The 21,506-nt window shown below is 49.1% G+C and overlaps 1 protein-coding gene across 1 annotated transcript; it reads right to left on the bottom strand.

Moving 5' to 3' along the window:
• Positions 1-15,583: 15,583 nt before the first annotated feature.
• Positions 15,584-21,192, bottom strand: TCF15 (transcription factor 15). The gene is made up of 2 exons (XM_012813242.1): positions 20,659-21,192; positions 15,584-15,658 (listed from the first exon to the last, which is right to left on the bottom strand). Exons 1-2 carry the CDS (start codon positions 21,175-21,177, stop codon positions 15,584-15,586), a joined length of 594 nt encoding a protein of 197 aa, XP_012668696.1. The 5' UTR covers positions 21,178-21,192.
• Positions 21,193-21,506: the final 314 nt, after the last annotated feature.

Genomic DNA, 21,506 nt, shown 5'->3' on the forward strand with positions numbered 1-21,506 from the left:
AGTAGAGACAGGGTCTCACTTTTGTTCAGGCTGGTCTCAAACTCCTAAGTTCAAGAGATCCTCCCACCTGAGTCTCCCAGAGTGTTAGGATTACAGGTGTGAGCCACTGCACCTGGCTACATGGACACCTTGACAGTATTCGTGAACATGGGATGTCTTTCCATTTCTTTTGTCTTTAATTTCTTTCAGCAACATTTTGTAGTTTTCATATACAAGTCTTTCACCTGCTAGGTTAAATTTACTGCTAAGTAATTTATTCTTTTTGATGTTGTTATAAATGGAATTGTTTTCTTAATTCTCTTTTTAGATTTTTATTGTTAGTATGTAGGAATGCAACTAATTTTTGTGCATTGGTTTAGGATCCTGCAACTTTCTGAATTCATTTATTATTTCTACAAGTTTTTCGTGAAATATGAAAAGAGTGTTCTAAGAAGGAAAATATAGCACTTATAGAATAAGGCACTTTCACTTGTAAGTAACGACACAAATCTGACTAGCTTAAACAAGAGGGAAATTTATTGTCATACAGTAACTAGCTGAGATGTAGGATGACTTGGGTATTGGTTAATTGAACAACATCATGAAGAACCAAGGAAAATATAGGACTTATAGAATAAGGCACTTTCACTTGTAAGTAACGACACAAATCTGACTAGCTTAAACAAGAGGGAAATTTATTGTCATACAGTAACTAGCTGAGATGTAGGATGACTTGGGTATTGGTTAATTGAACAACATCATGAAGAACCAAGGTTTTTTCCCATTATTCCACTCTTTCTGGTTATAAAATGATTGCCACAGAGCTAGGCAACACACTTGTTCAGCAGTGTACAGGTAGGCAGTTCCTGGGTTATGAAACAAGACAAGTTCTGTAGGTTTTTTTCTTAAGTTGAACTTGTATGTAAGTTGGAACAGGTGCATATACCTATTACCTATAACAGCCTCCATTCGTAAGTGTGGGTCATACGTAAGTTGGATGTTTGTGACTTACTGTTAATAACTTCCATTAGTAAATGTGAGTTGTAGGTAAGTGGGATGTTTGTAACTCAGGGACTGCCTGGATAGCAGCAGAAAAGGACCATTTCTTACATGTATGCCTTTTTCTTTTTGTAAAAAAAGGACTTTTTCCCAGAAGTCTTTCCCTGAGAAGACTTCCTTTCATGTCTCAGTGGCCCCCAAACAGGTCACATACCCATCCCTGAAATAATTATAGCAAGGGGAAGAAGACCACCGTGATTTTCTTAGACTAGAATCTTTCAAAAGAAAAAATGAGGATGAGAAAATACACAGAAGAACAAAGTGAAGATCTGGTAGCAAAGGAAAAGAGAAATGTATTTGTTGAATGGTAACCGTATTTGTCTTAGATTCAGCTGGAAATTGACTTAAACAAGAAAGTGATTTATTCTCCTCTTACATTCACTAAGTCCTAAGATAGGCAGTTCATGATTGCTCAGGCACCCTGCGGCTTTAGAGACCTGGGCTCTTTCTATCTTGTCATTCCACTGTACATGGCTTTTATTCCTAAGTTCACCTAATGATACGAATAGCGGCTGGAGCTCCAGCCATCACACCTCCTTTCTAGTCAGCAGAAAGAAGGAAGAGATGGTTTATCTCCTACCTTTAGCTCCTTCCCAAAAGTTGCAACTCTATTCCAGAAGAACAAATTCTTCAACTGTCTGTAGAAGAAGAATAAATAATATATTTATGTTTTAATGGAAATTTGGAAGACCACCAGAAGTTTCTGCTACAGCAACCACCAGATTCTCTTCCAGAGACAATGGTCAGTTCTATCAAATGCTGCTGAGAGGCTGAATGCATGCAGACAGAGATGTAATCTTTGGATTAACCACTTGGAAAGCCTATGTGACTCCAAGAGGATCCTGGTCAGGATCCTGCTGTATAATGGGTGACCTCCTTTCCTGGTGATTTGGCCTTCATGATGTCTAATCTGGCCTTCTGCCTCCCAGGAGAACGTGCAAGGTTCTATAGCAGCCTCAGCAATTTCCCATCTCCTACTCTTGCACAGGGTATGCTAAGTTCTGGACTCCTGGTGGCTACTTTGTCTGTCAGGGCATCTCACCATCTAAACTATGAGCTCCTTGAGGTCAGGGAATACTGCCGACCCATCTCCACATTAGTGAACAAAGTACAACGTCCTGACTGAATGAATGAACAAATATTCTCTCAATGCCCAGCACAGGGCTTGATACCTTGCTAATAATGCTCATTGAATCAATTAGTTTATAAGGGAATGAGTAAGTAAAATAATGAATGAACGCACGACGTCTGACTATAAGTCTGCTTACATAACAGGTGCTAATAAATATTTATTTTTACTATTTAATATTTGTTTTTTTTTGAGACAGAGCCTCAAGCTGAGCCCCTGGGTAGAGTGCCATGGCTTCACTGCTCACAACAACCTCCAACTCCTGAGCTCAAGTGAGTCTCCTGCCTCCGCCTCGCAAGTAGCTGGGACCACAGGCGCCTGCGACAACGCCTGGCCATTTTTTGGTTGCAGCCATTATTGTTGTTTGGCGGGCCCGGGGCTGGATTCGAACCCGCCACCTTAGGTGTATGTGGCTGGTGCCTTAGCCGCTTGAGCCACAGGCGCCGAGCCACTATTTAATATTTGAATAATTTATTTGTATGGTTCAAACAGTATGTTGTAGCATAGTGGGAAGAGTCTCATTCTCATTGCTCTTTCCATCTGTCTGGCTCGCATGACTTTTATTAGTTTCTTAGCTTTCCAGAGGTTCCTCATGCGAATGTATTCACATTTAGACAAATGAAACTCATATTGTTATTTCCCCATGCCTCACTTGGTGGAGTTACGTGGGATTGAACAGGCAGGAACTGGTAGGCAGAAGGTCAGAGGACCGGGTCTGTTCATCCTCACTGACTTTCTCAGCACAACCATTGTTTTTGGAGGGCGCAAAATTGTACATCTGACCCTAAAACATGAATCAGATTCCTGAACCTGGGCTCCATCCTGGCTGGGCCTCTGACCTCTCCTCCTGGCCTGAGAGTAGGGGGAGGCACAGGCTCCTTCCTGGGACAGGATGGCCAGGGCCACCACTTCCTAAGAGTGGGCAGGGCACAATAGGTTGTACCTGAGCTGCTGTTCAGTGGAGTCACATTAATGAAAGAACATCAAAGCCCAGAGTGGGAACCTTCCTCCCTTTCCAGTTTTCCTTCAACTTGTTATTAAGGAGAAAGTCTCCCTTGAATTCTGGTGTGTTTTTAACACCTCTCTTAACACTTACTTCCCTTTTTAACAGAGAATAGGCCTCCAGAGCCTTCGGCAGGCAACCGGATCTGGCTAGAATTTAATGACATTGTTTTGTTTTCATTGTACTTATTTTTATGGTTACCTTCTATTTATGGCACAAGATACTGATTTTTCCATTTATGGAGGGCTCTAAGGCTTCCTTTTGAAATAATATATTTATGTTTTTAAAAGAGGATCCATGTAAAGAAAAAAAGTTATGTATCACAGGTGATAACCAGACCTGGAGAAAATTTTAAAGAGTTACATGATGGGCTGAAAAGGAGGAAATGCTTCTCCCTGTCCCTGTGTGACAGAACGGACCGCCGAGGCTCAGAGAGGAGAAGGGACTGTCTCAAGGTCACACTGATGATGTGGACTGAGAACTGGGTCTTTTGATTCCCCCCCCCCCCCCGTGGGGGGAAACATCCCTGCCGGAGGGGTATGGAAGAGGTGAGGAATCCTGTGCTGTCCCATTGGCTGGTTTGCTACGCTGATCTGCTGATCACGGTCTGCCAAAGCTAGCCAAGTCAGGGATCAAGTGCAAAACAGACTTGGGACCTGAAGGAGAGGAGTGAAGGATGCTGGTGTTTATCAAGCACTAGCCCTGTGACCCTGCCCATGTGCTAGATCCTGCCTGGGCACTAGACCTTGCCTATAGGAAATTTGCAGATGCACAGGGAAGACACATCCTACGCAAAAAACTCAAGTTTCCTGGGCAGCATGGTCAGTGCCCCATCAGAGGCATCTCTAGTGACATCTGGAGTTTGTGTCTGCCAAGTGGCCATTTCACCACTTTCTTGTGGGAAGCCAACCCTTCTCCCTTCTTGGTTCTTGTAGCTCAGGCCACGCAAACCCACTCCCACTTCAGAGGCTGGCATGTGCCAATCAGAATGCTTTATTGCTCTTGTATGGTGATTGGCATAGGGCTGGGCACGTGACCCATGGCAGGCCAATAGGGGCCTTTTTCAGGACTATTGTTGGAACTGTTGGCGGAAAGACCACTCCACAGGCGTTTCTAAATGGATAAGTCATAATCCAGAGTTTTAGGCAGCCACATTTGCCACCAAAAGAGGAGAGGGTCTTTGAAAATGAGCTGAGAGGAAAACAGAGTTCTAATGGCATCATGTGGTCACTGCCTGGATCCGACTGTGAAATCAGCATCCCCAAACTCAGTCTAGAAGCCAATAACTTATTTATGTCTTTACTTATTTATTGACTTAGATTAGCCACTTTGAGAAGGATTTCTGTTGCTTACAACCAAAAGGAGACCTGCCTAATTCCAGGCAGAAAGATTGCATCACAGGGACGTTGGAAAAGAGGAAGGATTGGATGTACATAAGGATTTGTCTGGGAATCCTTTCTGATTGAAGGGGGTTTCCAGCGGATTTTGAAAAATGGATTTTGATACATGAAGAAGATGAGGGAACAATATTTCCAGTGAGGAGAACAGCCTGGGCAAAGTCATGGTAGCAGGGAGGTGGCACAGTCCAGGGTGGCTGGGGGGAGATAAGGATAGAGAAGTGGCAGAAGGGGCTGGCAGGAAGGGATGTGCCATAACTGCACAGAGACACAGTCTGTCCTTCTGCCTGCACCCTGCTTCTCTGGAAGAGTGCCCTTCATCATCTGATTCCTCTGCAACCATTTACTGAGCGCCCAGCTTGTGCCAGACACTGTCAAAGGGCTGGTGAGACAGCCACATGCAATGCAGGCACCTTTCTAGGTGAAGGACACAGGTGGTAAACATAATGAACAAAAAACCCAATGTCATAATGTCAGAGAGTGATAACCGTTAGGAAGAAAGATTAAGATGAGTAAAAGGGATACCGGTTGGTGGAGAGGCGTCTGAGATGAACATGGTCAGTAGTGATGGTTGCAGAACATTGTGAATGCACCTAAATGCCACTGAGTGGTAAAATGGTGAACCTTATGTCACATATTTTTCTGTATTTTATGTTATGTATATTTTACCATAATTAAAAATAAGGATGGGAGAAAGGTGTTATTTTAGCCAGGGTGGTCAGGGCTGCCTCTCTGAAAGAAGGGAGTTAGCAAGTTTGAGAGAGAGCTGGGCGAGGAGAAAGCTACCCAGGCAGAGGCTGTGGGGCCAGAGCATGCCGGGTGTGTTCCAAGAACAGCAAGCAGCAGCCAGAGTGGCTGGAGTCCAGAGAGCAAGAGGACAGTGGGAGAGAGACAAGCGACAGAGGTCTGTGGGGGCCTGCATGCAAGGGGAGATCTTTGGATTTGGATTAAGAGTGATGGGAAACCAGTAGAGGGCTGAGCAGGAGGGACATGAGTCCCCTCGGACCAACTCTCCCTCTCCCTGCCATTGCTCAGTCTCTTCATGCTCAGGGCATCTTTCTCCTCTGCTTCTGAGTGTCTGTCCTGTTCTGCAGACCTTGGTGACCACTGTTTATTGAGGTTAATCATTTTTTTGAAATCATTTTTCTTTCTGAAAGCCATGGACAAACCAAGTGGCCTCTGACTGGCCTCCCTGCCTCCCGCCAACCCAGCCTTCACTGGTTACCAGGGGTTCCTCCTACCTGCAGCTTCCACCAGCCCTTGCCTTGGTGTGAGATGCTGCCCCCCACTCTCCAGACCACTGAGGGCCACCTCTCCAGACTCTTCTGTCCTCTCCCCAGGCCCTCACTGAGCCACGCTGAGCCTCCATGTGGTCCCTCTGCTACCCTAGGCTCTCTCTTCTCAAGGCTGGTGTATATTCTTTCTCCATTACTGAGGTTTATTTTTACCCAGACAGCTCCCCAACCCTGCCCTTCAAGAGTCACCCAGAATTACTCCCTGTGAAGTCTTCCCTGACCTGTCCCCACCCAGGCAGGCTTAGCTTACCCCTCTGCAGTGCCCTCTAATCCCCTCATCCTGTCCACCTTTAGAGCCTTGAGCACTCTGACATGAAGGCTGACATTCAAGCCTGCCTGGCTTAGATTGTTTTTTTACAAGCCTCTCCTTGCCCATAGTATGTTTTCAATAAAAGCTCACTGAATAAATGAGTATGTTTGGGATTCATCTTGCAGAAACAATACTATACCACCACCAAAAATCATCGCCAACCCAAGTTGGGAACTTGCTATGTGCTAGGACTGTACTAAACACTTCAGAATCTGGATCTGATTTCTTTTTCACAATCCTAAGAGAAAATCATTGTAATTAACCCCACTTTGGAGATGAGAAAACTGATGCATGGTGAGATTGAGCAATGTTCCTACGTAACTCAGAAGCAGCAAAGTTGAAAGTCTAAAATGCTCTTTCCAAAGCCATGGGTGCATCACATAGCAGCGGTGGGGGGGGGGGTGTATGTGGACATTACCATATCCCAGAGGGGTTTCCAGGGGTGCCTGAACCCCCACAGAGCTTGGTTGTCTATACGTTTTCCTGGGGGAGTAGGTCCATTACTTTGATCAGAGTCTCAAGGGGATTCTTGATAACCCCTAAATTTAAGATGCCCCTCCTCATGCAAGGGTGAAAGATGGAGTGGTTTTTGAGTACTAGGCTGATGAGATACAATCTATGCTTTAGAAAGACCACTTTGGCAGCTGGGCACAGTAGTTGGCACCTATAGTCCCGGCTACTTGGGAGGCTGGAGTGGGAGGATCAACTTGAGCCCAGGTGTGGGAAGCTACAGTGAGCTATAATGGTGCCCCAGCAATCTCCTCTGGGCGACAGAGTGAGACCTGTCCACTCAAGTATTCCACCTCAGCCTCCTGGCTAGCTGGGATTATGGGCACAGGCCACCACGCCCAGCACCAAGATATATTTTTAAGTAAATAAATCAAAGTGCAGAATAGCATGTATAAACTTCTATTTGTGTTTTTTAAATAAGGGAGAGGGTAAAATTATAGATTTAGATGTACTTCTATATGCTTAGAATATCTTTGATAATATTCAGGAGAACATAGCCAGTGGAAACCCTCCTTCATAGGGTTTTTATGAGGGTCAAAGGATTTAATATTAGATAATTGCTCAGAAGAGCGCCTAGCACACAGTGTGCACTATAGAAGATTCTATTCAATAAAACAGGATTTCCTCATGGGACAGGGATCAGGTGACTACGAGGCAGGGGAGAGACTTAATTTTTAACTGATGCCCCGAGGCAACTTTTATATTTGGTACCATGGACAAACATTATTGGTATTTTTTAAAAGTTGAAATTCGATAGATCTACATAGATAAAAGATAAGCCGATGGGTTCAAGGCCTGGAAGGAGATCCCACCCAGAATCCCCAGCGTTAGCTGTAATTGGTCAAAGGCTACGAGCTGTGGTGTGAGAAATCAGGACCAGGAGGAAAAGGGGGGGGGGGACGCCAAACACCCACGCCCCAGGGCCCACTATAAAAAGCACATTTAAAAACACCAGACTGGAAAAGTTTTATTATTATTATTTTTTTAAATAGCAGAAGCAAGTCCCCCCAGGAGGCGTGTTGCAGCTGCGGCTGTGGCGGTTCCCAGGTGATGTCAGTCCTGGCCAGGTGCCAGCCCCGGCCCCTTGGAGACGGTCTTGGTGGGTTCAGCTTGACTGTTTTTCCTTCCTGAGACTTGAGGACACCTTCCTGTCTCAAAGAAAGCAGCCTTTCCAGGGCTTTCTGAAAGCCAGGGGTAGGGGAGTCGGTGGGCCTGGGCTAGGAGGGGAGGGAGAGGGAGGGAAGGTGGGGTGGAACGGGGAGGAGAGGGAGGGTAGAGAGAGCAGCAGTCAGGCCCGGCTTCTGGGTGGCTCCTCCAGGATCCCGCAGGGGGCGCGAGGGGGTGTGCTGTTAGTGAGTCCAAGGCCCGCCTCCCTGACCTGGCTGCTGCCTGGGGAGGCCCTGGGGTGGGGTGGGGTTGGGGGGCAAGAGAGGTTCCCACGGAGTTCCCAGCTGGTCAGCGTCCTTCTCCCTCCCTAAGCCCTGGGCCCACCCCTCTCTTCTCTATTAAAGGCCCCTTGCCAGTATCTTCCAAACTGGGTTTTCTGCAGATGGGGACGAACCACATGGCTGGGTTTGAGGTCTAACTGCAGTCCTAGCGGTGAAGTCTTGGACCATTCGCTGCTCCTCTCCAGGTACCACCTGTGCAATGGGTAAAATCAGCCTCGCAGGGTTGTGGTGCAGACTGAGACAGTTCAAAGTAGAAGTGTCCAGGGTTACTGGGCTGTTCAAGGGAGACCCGGGCATCTGCAGGTGCCCCATCATTCATACTGATGCTAGGGTGGCCTGCAAACTTTGCAGAACCTTTAATAATCGGCAAAGCCTTCCCTCATTTTAGAAGCATCATCCTAAATAAGGCCACTGGTCTCCCAGTCATACATTCCCACATGCCTTAGAAGCACCCATAGTATCTTTTTTTTTGGAGACAGAGTCTCAAGCTGTCACCCTGGGTAGAGTGCTGTGGTGTCATAGCTCACAGCAACCTCCAACTCTTGGGCTTAAGTGATTCTCTTGCCTCAGCCCCCAAGTAGTTGGGACCACGGGCACCAGCCACAAGGCCCAGCTATCTTTTTGTTGTTGTTGTTTTGGTTGTAGTTGTCATTATTGTTTGGCGGCGGGCAGGGGCTGGGTTCAAACCCACCAGCTCTGGTGTTTGTGACTGGTGCCCTAGCCACTTGAGCTACAGGCACCAAGCCCATCACATCTTATTATTTGCTCAAAGCCTGCTTATTCAGTAGAGCAGGCATCGCACTCATCTTATTCTCTGGCCATCCTTGAACCTTTGCATGATCCACGGAGAATTTCAATACGTGTTGGACTGACTCACTGATTGAGAGGCTGAGCCCACCTGCCTTATGTTGGTCTAGGGTGCTAAACTTCATCCTGTGCCCTCCTGCAGAGTTTTGTCTCTGTGCTATGACTCAGGCCATGGGATATGGAGCCAGACCCTCTTGAATCCTGGCACTGCCATTGCCTAGATGGGTGACTTTGGGCTTTGTTTTCCAGTCTGTGAAATGGAATGGCAACAGTACGTGCCTAGTAGGTGGTTGTGAAATTAAGAGAAGCCATCTCTGTCAGTCAGTAACTCAGAGGGGTGCCTCTGACTAGTGGCCCTGCCAATATTGGGACTAGGCACGCACCGGGGAAGCCATGTCGGATAGGGGTTGAGAGCTCAGTGGGGCTGTGCTGCCAAAACACCTTTTCGAATCCACTCACTTACCAGCCACTTGGGCACATTCCTTAACTTCCTTATGTCTCTGTTTCCTCATCTATAAAATGGACCAATAATAGTACATATCTAATAAGATTCTTGAGCAGGCTATCTGAATTTATTTTATACAAAGTGCATTGTTTGAGGTCAGACATATGGTATGTGCTCAAAAAAGTCAAACATTTTTCCAGACCATTCAGGAAGAACACAACCCCTATATTTTACCAGCCTTTTCTTCCATAATGCCAATCTGTCTCAAACAAAACCCTCTGGTATACTCTGTGCAGGCTGTGCTGAGATGAGGAAAAGCAAGGCCCAGAGAGGGGCAGATACCCACTCTGGGTCACACAGGAGTAGTGGCTAGGTCTCCTGCCTTCCAGCCAGCTCACCCTTAGCGCCTCCTTCGTTTCCAGGCCCTGTTAGCCTGCCCTCTGACCCTGGTCCCCTGGGAGCCCTATTCTAGGCCTGTGGGGTCTGCAAGTCTGGTCTGGATTAGACACGCTGAGAGGCAAACACCGGGCCCCCCCCAGCTGGCTGCCCAGTGGGACCCGTGCTGACAGCTGCTGAGGCTCACAGGGACATAAATCAAGGTGGCCAGAGGCTCAGAGGCTGGGACCACATTAGCCTCCTGAGGGGCACCAGGGTCTGAAAGTCACAGGCAGAGACACCTGGGTCCACTGCGGGTATTTTCCATTCTATGTTGGAAGAGCTAAAGGGAGGGTGGGTCAGAGAGGCCTGGAGAGCTCTTGACAGGTCTCACATCATAGAGGGCCAATATCCTGACTTCTTTTTAACTTTCAATTCTGCAATCGTTCACAGTTAGACAGAGAAGTGATGAAAGTAGTGTGGAGAACTCCCATATACCCTTTGCTTAGATTCTCCAAATTTTAAGTAGGCTGCGCTTGCTTTATCCTTCTTTTTTATATACCTTTTTCTGAACCATTTGAGTGTGTGTTGTCTACATCATACCTCTCTGTCCCTCAACAATGCTTCAGGGTACATTTCCTTCTTTCTTTCTTTTTTTTTTTTTGCAGTTTTTGGCCAGGGCTGGATTTGAACCCGCAACCTCTGGCATGTGAGGCCGGCACCCTACTCCTTTGAGCCACAGGCGCTGCCCCCTAGGGTACATTTCTTAAGCACAAGGATAACCTCTTACATAACCACGGTACTGGTAGCAAATTCAGAATATTTAACTTTGGTAAAGTACTTTAATCTATTGTTCATATTCCAATTTTTCAATTTTGTCCACCGTAGAAATAAGGTCCTCCATCCAGTTCAAGGTTGTGCATCATATTTAGCTGTCCAGGTCTAGATTTGTGACACCACAAGCACATGAGGTTCAATATACAGTAGAAAGAGATGGCTCAGCGCCTGTGGCTCGAGCGGCTAAGGCGCCAGCCACATACACCTAAGGTGGCGGGTTCGAATCCCCAGCCCGGGCCCACCAAACAACAATGATGGCTGCAACTAAAAAATGGCCGGGCGTTGTGGCGGGCGCCTGTAGTCCCAGCTACTTGGGAGGCTGAGGCAGGAGACTCGCTTGAGCCCAGGAGTTGGAGGTTGCTATGAGCTGTGATGCCATGGCAGTCTACCCAGGGGGATAGATTGAGGCTCCGTCTCAAAAAAAAAAAAAAAAAAAAAGAAAGAAAGAGATGCAGATTGGGTTGAATGAAGACAGCCGACTTTCTATGTACATCCTATAAACTGATGTTTCTGTAGATCCTCTAATTATGTAATGTCCTCATGATAATGCATTGTTTTTGTGACTGTGGGGAGGTGGTTGAGAGTTAACTTTCCGAACATGAGGTTGGACAATTAAGTTTATGAACTTATCCCAGAAAAAATGCTACACACCTCATTGCTGAATATCACTACGGTCACCTTCGAAGTACTCCCCTTGAAAAGGTATGCTCTGATGTCAGTGGCAAGTCCACCAACCGAAGCACTTTTTCTAGGACGAGTTCAAGAACTTGTCAGATCTTGTACAATGACAGCTCTGATGGCCATTCCAGAAAAGAGCTCCAAAATTGCTTTGAAGGATAGTTTTTACAACTCTGTTTTTTTTTGTGTGCATGATTTATTGTTCGGGGTTCATTGAAGGTATAGTGTTTTGGTTTTTTGACTAATAGAAGCCTTATAGAATAGAAGTGGCCTGGGCCAATGAGGGGAACTGAAGGTGGTGTGGGCACCCTGGGCTGGAGGAAAGGGCCTGTGTTCTCAGCCCTGCCCAGCATCAAATGCTGTGCAACCATGGCCCATCACTGTTCCTCTCTGGTCTTTACACTGCCATGGGTGCCCTCTGAGCTCTCTCATGTACAGCTGTGGAATTAGAGAGCCCTGCATAGCAAAGAGGGAGACTGGGACCTGGTGGTCCAGCAGGACCAGGGACTTGTCAGAGGACCGTAGAAAGGTTGCTTCCTCTGTCTTGTCTAAGTTTCATCTTCCCTTCCCTCCCCTCTCCTCCCCTCCCCTCCCTTCCTCTCTTTTTCTTGTTTTCCTTTCCTCTCCATTCCTTTTTTCTTTTTTTTGAGACAGAGTCTCACTCTGGTGTCCTGACTAGAGTGCCATGGCATGGTAGCTCACAGCAACCTCAAACTCTTGGGCTTAAGCGATCCTCTTGCCTCAGCCTCCCAAGTAGCTGGGACTACAGGCACCTGCCACAAAGCAGGGAGTCTCACTCTCACTTAGGCTGTTCTTAAACTCCTGAGCTCAAGCAATCTGCTTGCCTGGGCCTCCGGAGTGTTAGGATTACAGGAATAAACCACCACACTTGGCCGTGTCTCAGTTTCCTTATTATGAAATGATGGACTCTTACATCATCCTCATGCTGATGCTTCTTGCATGTAAGAAGATTTGGGTGGAGAGTGTGGCGCTTCAGGGTCCCAAGTGGCCTGACTGAAATTATTCATTTCACCCCCTTCAGCCCTAGATTTTTTCTCCCTGAGCAAGTTTGCACTCCGGCCGCAAGTTGGCCTGGACCAGCCTAGAAGTGGAGTGTGCATGCTGGGGGAGGGGCAGTGTTAGGATGATGGCCCCAGAGGTATTGGTCCCAGCTGTGCTTCTCCCAAGTCACGTGTATAGCACTGGCCTTGCAGCTCACAAAGGCTCATGTACAATAATTGCTCCTTGCCCAGCTCCTTGCTCCTTGCAAGCTGCAAAATATGCACGATGGAGCACCATGCAGCTGTGAAAAGGCATGTAACAGCTCTTTGAATGCTGAGGGTCTCTGAGAAGTTCTGTTAAGGAGAAAAAAAAAAAGTGCAGAGAAGAGTGTGTAAACTTTTATCACCTGTGTGGAAAAACAGTACCTATGTCATCTGCTGGTCTCTGCAGGAATCTACAAGATCCTGGTTAACTTAACACACGAGTAACTTGGCATATGTAGTAACGGCCTCTGAGAACTGGAACCTAATGTCTGGGAGACAAGGAGACTTATTATCAGTTTATTCTCTTTTTTGTCTTTTGAATTGTGAACACTGCATTATCTATTTCAAAGAAATACAGTGGAAAGAACCCAGCATGTGTGAAAGTACAAGAGCTGCTGGCTCCAGGGAAGCTGATCTGCGTTTTTTGATCTGCGTGCTGGGTGCACAGGAGTGCTCGGCTTGGGAAAATTCACTGAGCCGCACAACCCACAACATGCGCACTTTCCTGGATGCCGGTTATAATTCGCTACAAAGTCTTAACTTAGTATGCCGTAAATGATTGTGGAAGTGTGTGTTTAACAGAATTCGGCAGGATTGTGGCGTTAATTGTGGTTATCTTCAGGATGGATGATATTTTTCGGGTCTTGTTAGCATTTTGAATGTTTTTTTCTACAATGAAAACATATGCAGAGAAACCTATAAATATTTCTGCAGAAATAGTAATCAGTATAGAGCCTTTCGGGAAGGACACAGGAAGCTGCTCACTGCAGTTCCCTTTAATGGGAGGAGTCTGCAAGGAGGTATGTACTTTTCACTGCCTACTATTGGATACAACTTGAATTACTTACCCATGCACAAATGGTCTGTTAAAAACTATTTGACAAAGCAAAACAAATACTTAATCTTTCTGTTGGAGCTGCTCTCACTGGTCTGTGATTGGGGCTAGGAGGCCCAGAGAAGTCAAGCAACATCTCAGGGTCACCCAGCAAGTCTGGTGCAGAGTGCTTGGAGGCAGCACCCAAGTGTCTGCTCTGCCCTCACTCCTAGGCTTCCTGCCATTGACAAGGCCACAGTCCTTTTCCTGTGGCTTTGCCAGAGGCTGCCTGTACCTGGACCAGGGTAGGCGCAGAGAAAGCAATATGCTTTCCTAATTAGATCCCGAAGGGGGAAGCACAGCCACACTGGGACACAGGATAGTGTCCTGGGGAAGTGAGGTAGAGGGGGCTTGGAAAGCTCTCCTGGGCGGGACTCTGGCCCCTTGGGACCCTCTTTCCAGCTACTTCTCATACCAAAGGGGTTAAGTGTGATAGTTTGATGGTGCCCTTCAACCTAGGACTGGCAATTTGGGCAACCCCCTTGTCTTCTATAGGTCAAAGTTTTTGTCTATGAGGAAGACCAAGTGTGTTATGGTCACCCTGCGGTGTCTGGCATAGCATCTGGCACACAGAGGGTGCTTGGCAATCTGTGTAATGATCAGCAAAACGGGTAGCCTCAGTTACAGGGTCAAGTGTGCAGGGAGTGGATGGGGGCACAGCAGAGGGAGTAGGAATGTGGACTCTGGAGCCAGACTCCAGTCAGTGAAAGCTAAATAAAAGTGTTTATTTATTAAACACATAAAATTTTGAAATAAGCACATTAATATACCTTGCTGGGGAAAGGGCAGCTACTGGCTATTATTGTCTCTCTTTGCCTCTCCCTCCTTCTGGGCTCCTGAGCTCTTGGACCTCGGCCTGGCAAGGACAAGGCCCCAGGCAGAGCCAAGAACGCCTGGCTCCAGTGACAAGCTGTCGCCATCGCATCAGCTAAATCTGTAAAAATGGGGTGACACCAGCCCCACCTCCCAGAGCTGCTGGGAGTATAATTGGGGTAACGGGGCTGGTGGTTCCAGCTGGAACATCCCAAGGACAGGGCAAGGAGCTGCTTTGGGCTTTAAAGAGACTAGACCTCAGGGTGGTACCCTGTTACATGTCTTTGGGTGTCCTTGGTCCTCCAAATCAGCTACAACAAGGATAAGAATGTCCCCTTTAGCATATACTTATTTGCACATGTGGAGAACTGCATGCCTGCACAGTCATGTGCCAGGACAGCCTCATGCCCACATGAGTCTTGTGATGGCATCGATTAGGGACAGTGCATTCATAAAATGAAATAAAAAGAAGCAAATGGAGAAATGAGGATGCCCTTCAGCTGCTGGTTTGGGATGATACCCAGCTACCCAGAAACAAAGGAAAAGGAAGGAGCAGAAAGTGTGTACAAGGTACTGTCATTTGTGTATTTGCCGGATTGTTCATGAGGAATGGGACACCGCAGAGAACAGCCAGTGGCTGGAGTGCAGGGATTGGGGGACTTGTCACCATATACCTTCTTGTACCTTTTGATTTTGAGCCATGTGAATAAAATGAATACAGTCCTTATTTAAAAATAAATAAAATTAAGATTTCTTTACCAAACATACCAGACACCTAACAGTTGTTCAAGAACATTTGATAAATGGCAGACTATGAGCCAAGTGTGGTTGTCTGTTCTTCTTGGAGAGGGGGCTCTGTCTGCCTGCCCAGCTCCACCCTTTCTAGGGCTCCTGGCAGCACCTATAACATCTGTGCTTTCTAGGTCCAGGGGAGAGGCCGCCTCTGACCTCCCATGTCCACAGCCCCTTCCCTTCCTCAGCTGGGAACAATGTCTTTTATTTAAAAATATCCTTTATTTTAAACTTACCAATTCTCTCTCTCACAAACACCCACACTCATGCACAGACACACACATACCCTCTGTCACCAAAAGTCTTTGTTTTTCCAATAGTTCTGCCTTGTCTCTGACCAGCCAGTGCTGGGAGGGCTGAATGGGTCCTCACAGCTCTCCAGAGTGAGATGGCGATATCCCAGAAGCCCTGCCCAAAGGGTCCTGGGCCCAGGCCATTGTCCCTGGTCCCTACACAAAGAAAGGGTAGGCTCAGCTCCTGGGGTCTTCTCCCCTGTCCAGCCAGCGGCTGGCTCCTGGTCTCCTTCTCTGTGGTCTTCTTTGAAGCAAATGCCACAGAGGCTCAGACTCATCTCCGTGGCCCTCGAAGGGGGGCCACCCCTCTCACCTTCAAGCAGCTGCCCCCCAGGTCACGGCGGCCACCCTGCAGGAAGGGAAAAAGAGGTATTAGGAGGTTTGATAGGGTCAGCGTGAACACTGGAGCTAACCTCTGTGTCCAACAATAGGGGAGTTGAGAACCAAGTCACAGTTCAGCCACACAATAAAGTTCTCTGCAACAGAAAGCGGAAGAAACTCTTTATGGACTCATAAGGAATGCTGTCGAATAACATTGTTTAAGGACAAAAGCAATGAGTGAATGCTACTGTGTACTGAGATTTCTAGAGACATGCGCATGGGAAATTGCTAATGGATTTCCTCAGAGGAATTTGGTGATGGGGACACAGGATGGGAGAAAGGTTCTCTCACACTATATATATATATATATATCACCTTTTTCATTTTTTTCTCATATGATCCCTTGCTTCTTTAAAGAATCTTATACATTTTAAAGCACATTCAAAACCAATCCCACAGTGGCTCTTCCCACGGTCAGAACACCTAGCAGTAGCTCACTTATCCACCCTCAAAAGTAGCCTGGACGTCTGGCCTCCTTGCCTTCACTCATGTTACCTTTGCCAGGAATATGCTCTCATATCTTATCTCCCTGGGAAGGTTTCTCTATTTTTGAAATTGCCTGGCATTTCCTGCTTTTCTGGGGACATTCCACTGAGAAAAAATTTAGGAGAAGGAGGGGTTTCTCTTCTGCTCCCCTATCTGAGCTGGGAGCTCAAGGAGTGGTAGAGAAAAGCAGGACCCATTTCTAGCCTAGGACCTGGCTTGAGCAGGTGCAGATCAATGCTACTTGAATCAAGTAGTGGCCACTGGAAGATGAACTAATGGTGGCAGTTCCTGAAGACACCAGTCCCTTATCCTACAGGGGTGGTCTCTTCCAGCCATGAATATCTTTCATGGATATTCTCAGGTTGAATGTGAAAGGTCACACACATGAGGGCACCCCTTCTTTTGAGACTTTTAGCCTTCCAGTGACTGGCCCAGGGCACCCAGCCAGTTGGTAAAAGAGCTGGGCTAGAAATCCATGTTGTCCAATAAGCTGTCCTCTTTCCAGGACACAAAGGTGTTTGAAATCCCACTATAAATGCTTATCGCCCTGGGTGCAGCTAGCTGATGATGGAAAAGGCAGCTTTCTCAGCCCATCTAGAGACACAGCTGACTGTCTGGGAGCTCTGCCCCCTGCTTCCCTCCACCCCCGCACCCAGGTTGGGGCAGATCCATCCAGATGCGAGCCCAGCCTCCCAGGAGGCTCTTGCAGCCCAGGGACAGCATGTTCATTCACAGGCAGGGCTATTTTGAGGGCTGAGGCCACAGTCCCAGCTGAGCCTAGGGCTTGGGCTTCTCAGACAAACACTGGCAGGAGTGGCTGAGAAGAGTGGATAGAGGAGGGGGTGGGGGAGTGTTAAGGCCGAGAGATAGAATACTCACTAAGTCCTCAGGGCCAGGGAGAACAACCTCCCACTCCAAGTCTGGAGGTCATGCAGAGACCTGGGTCCCATGAGAAGACTGGGACCGTTCACCTTCCTGGACCTCAGTTTCTTCATCAATGAAATGGGGACAAAATGATTCTAATTGCCACCCCCAAGTTGAGTTAAATGTGACTGTAACTGCCTGTAACTTCCAAGAGTGATAGGAAGAGGTCCTGACTAGGCCCCTGTTTCCTTGTTACTTAGAGACTCAGCCCCAAGGGTCTTAGGAAACACCATGGTTAGGAATTGGGCTCAAGTAAGACAGACCTGGGCTCCAATCTCTGTTCTGCCATGGGTTACCTGCTGGACCTCAGGCATGTGATTTCATCTCACTGAGCCCCAGTTTCCCCACCTGAAAAGGGGAGTTACTTTATAGAATTACACAAGCTAACACAGTTTACATAAGATGATACAGGATTACACAGACTAACATAGGTAAAGCCCTCAGCACAGTGTCAGGAACACAGTTAAGTTTTTTTTTTTTTTTTTTTTTTGAGACACAGAGTCTCACTTTGTTGCCCTTGGTAGAGTGCCGTCGTGTCAACAGCTCACAGCAACCTCAAACTCTTGGGCTCAAGGCATTCTCTAGCCTCAGCCTCCTGAGTAGCTGGGACTACAGGTGCCTGCCACAATGCCTAGCAGCTTTTTGCCTCAGCCTCACAAGTAGCTGGGACTATAGGCACCTGCCACAACGCTCAGCTAGTTTTTAGAGATGGGGGTCTTGCTCTGGCTCAGGCTGGTCTGGAACTTGTGAGCTCAGGCAATCCCTCTCCCTTAGCCTCCCAGAGTACTAGGATTACCATGCCTGGCCCACGGTATTTCATAACTGCTGTATTATCAGGATTGTCGGTAATGGTGCCTCCAGTGCTGGGTATAGCAACAAAGGAGGGCCTTATAAAATAATCCTGTTCCCTTGTCACCCAGGTAACAAAAGGGAAAATGGGGCAGAGACAAGAGTCTCCTTTCCATCTCCCACTTGCTATTTCTACCACAGAAGGCCACACCTAACTACTCCTTAAACCGGAAGATGGTACAGGGAATTGTTTCCATGGTGACCTCAACTCCACATCAGCCAGGATGGGAGGAAACTGGTGCCTCAGGTGAAGGGATAGGGTCTGGGGCCATGGAGCTCTTTGTCCCCCAAAGCTCAGAAGGGAGCAGGGCCTCCACAAGACAGCCAAAATTTTCTTCCAGCTGAGTCACTGAAGGGCCACAGCTGGCTAGGATCCCCCTTCTCACCCATTCCCAGAGGAGCTATGGAGTTGAGAGCACGGTTTTTGCGCCAAATTTGGCTGGGTTCTTGGTCCCACAGACAGATCCCAGGGAAGCAGCCAGCCCCTGTGAGCTGTGGGACAGGCCAAAGACCTGCAGGGGAGCTCCCCTCCCTGCCTGCCTACTGTAGGGGTGGGTCCTTGATAGTTACAGGGCTTTCCCACTTCAGTTTTTCCCATTGCCCAATCCGGCAGGCCTGAGTTTGAATCTGCCTCCGTCATTGGCTGTGTCTGAACCACTGGCAGCATCTCTAAGCAGGTGGGGATAACCATAGAGCCATTTCCCCTGAATGTTGAGAGATTTTAAATAACTGGTCAGATAGCTGGCCGTCGTTGCGGGTGCCTGTAATCCCAGCTACTCAGGAGACTGAGGGAAGAGAAACGCTTAAGCCCAAGAGTTTGAGGTTGCTGTGAGCTATGATGCCCTAGCACTCTACTGAGGGTGACATAGTGAGACTCTGTCTCAGAAAAAAAAAAAAAAAAGATAACTGGTCAGAGTGCTTAGCACAGATCAGGGCTCATGAAGACTGCTGTTGGCAATGTCATTGGCCAGCTCTGCCTCCCCTCTGTGCTCTGCCATTTTTATCTTCTTCCCTCATCCTTCCCTGGGCCCTGCTCTTGCTGTATTCCCTCCCAGAACACTCCCCACCACCCTAGCCCCTGCTGTCCGTCTGTCTGCCTCTGTTCCCAAGCATCCTTCAGAAACTGAGCACAAAAGCCCCATCTGAGCTCACCCTGGGCTGAGGGCTTCCCCTGGGTGCTGCCCTCCCTCTGTGCTCCCTGCACCCCACTATCAGACCACAGCATCCTTGTCTTCCTCTCCCTGCCCTGGCTCTGAGGCTGCACTGTGAGTTTCTGAATAGTGGAGCAGGGACACACAACCTGCTTCTCTGGGTGTTGTCAGAGCCAGCAGAAGGTGGCTGTTAGGTAGTTGCTGAACTGAATGAAAGGGTGAAAGGTGGTCAAGGAGTATTGCCGAGGGCCCCATCAGCCCTTTGCACCCCAGGCTGGACCTCTAAAGGTCCACCCCTGGCTTTCCAGCTCAGCCTAGGGTATTGACTGGGGGCCACAGCTGGAAGCGGCAGGGACCCTCAAGAAGGTAGTAGTTAAGGCTAAGAAGACTGATTCAGGGAAAGTAAGGCAGCTAAGTAGTGAGAAGCCAGGTCTGGAGTTTGATGAGCCAGAGTGGGTGGTCTGAGGCCAGGGCACAAAGGCCTCCCCAGAACAGAGTGGAGCAAGAAACTGAGGGTGGCCGTGAGAACCAAAGACCAGGGAGTCAGAGGCCTGACTCCCATTCCCCATGTGGTTTTCACTTGGTCACCAAAAGCCAGGCAGGGCTCTCCCAGCCTCAGCTGCCCCAGACGTAAATGGGGAAAGCTGCTGGAATCCGAAGTTGTCACACCAGCTCCTTTACTAGGAAAAGCCCATGCCAGAAAGGGGAGAGGATAAAGATGCAGCAGGCTCCTTGGTACCTGGGGTAACTTTCAGCCAAGAGAGCTCCCCACTGCCCACCCATACCCTACCAGCCTGGTTCATGTCCTTACCCAGGAACACCACAGGAGGTTAACTCCAGCTCTGTTCAGCTGACCCAGGAGTGTCACCACTCTCCCACCACTACATCCCGTTGGAGGCTGGGTGCTGTCTCTGGGGACCCCCTTCTTTTCTTCTTCTGCATATCAGCTGGGTACTGCAGGCTCTTGATTGGGGTATGTGTCTCCCTCTCTTCTCAGTCTCCTGCTCTTGGATAAGGTCTTAGAATTGGGAACAATTATTTCAAGGTGGGAGAAGCTCAGGGCAACACATACCCAACCAATGCAGAGCCTGCATCCTGCCTTCCTAGCTGAGTGAATGCCGGCATGTGATTTCATCTCTCTGAGCCTCAAATCCTCATCAGGGACAAAGTGGGCAGAAAACTACCTGCCAGACAGGATTCTGTGAGGGTAAAAAAGAGGCTAAGACGCTCATCGAGCACAGATAAGGAGCTAGCACAGGAGCCTTAGTTATTCTTTCCTCACCTCCTCTTGAAGGAAGGATGTGCAGCGCACCTTTAGTTGGAGGGCGTACCCTTCAAAGAGCAATTAAATCAGACCCGAACTCTGGGCTTCCCTGAGTCATTTCAGTTTGGGGGACGTTAAATGGGTGGATCTATTCCACACCAAACCCTGGGCTTGTGTTGCACGCCCCATTTCCATGGCACTTCCCCCCTGGCCTCACTGAGGTCTCTGCCTCTCTTTGGTACCTGGAGAGGCCCGGCCCCGGGTCAACTGCAGTACCGGCTCCCAGGCACTCACCCCCTTGCGCTGGTTGCTGAGGCAGAAGGTGCAGATGGAGCGCGGCTGACGGCCGCCGTCGGCGGCAGCGGGGACAGAGCTCTTGGCACTGCCGGCCGCACGGAAGCACGGCTGCCCGTCGTCGGCGGCGTCGCCCAGTAGCAGCACGTTGGCTAGGTGTGCGATGTAGCTGGACGCTAGGCGCAGTGTCTCGATTTTGGATAGCTTTCGGTCCACGGGCTCGGTGGGGATGAGCGTGCGCAGCGCCGTGAAGGCTGTGTTCACGCTCTGCGTGCGGTCCCGCTCCCGCGCGTTGGCCGCCTGCCGCTGTCGCACCACCACGACGGGGCCCGGGCCACCGCCTGTCCGCCGCCCGCCCCCGGGGCCCGGGCCACGCCGCGCCGCCTCTAGGCCCTCGCAGCAGCCGAACGACTGGTCCGAAGCATCGCTCTCGCTGCGATTCTCCTCGTCCTCGCTCAGCAGCCGCACGTCCGGATACAGCACGTGCGCGCCGACGGGGCGCAGCAGCGCGAACGCCATGGGAGCAGGCAGTGTCCCTCAGGGCGCTGGTCGGTAGATTAGCCGCGCCCAGCAGTGCGCTCCCGCGCGCTCCCACGGCCCAGCCGGCCGCCGCCTTATAGCCGAGGAAGGGACCAATCACGAGGCCGCCCAGGCCGGGGGTGGGGGCGGAGGGCTCTTCCCGACCAATGGGAAGGCTCTTGCCGCGCCCCGGCCAATGGCGACGCGCCCACCGCCCCCGTTCCCCAGGTTGAAAGCGGCCCTGGAGCTAGTGGCCCACCCCGAAGGCTCCTAGTCCCCACCGTCGAGCGGGGCAAAGGCTGGAGGTCTGGACGGGTAGGCTGGGGCGC

Source organism: Otolemur garnettii, unplaced genomic scaffold (genome assembly GCF_000181295.1).
Source record: "Otolemur garnettii isolate 467f Iridium unplaced genomic scaffold, OtoGar3 scaffold00251, whole genome shotgun sequence".
Classification (NCBI taxonomy): Eukaryota; Metazoa; Chordata; class Mammalia; order Primates; family Galagidae; genus Otolemur; species Otolemur garnettii.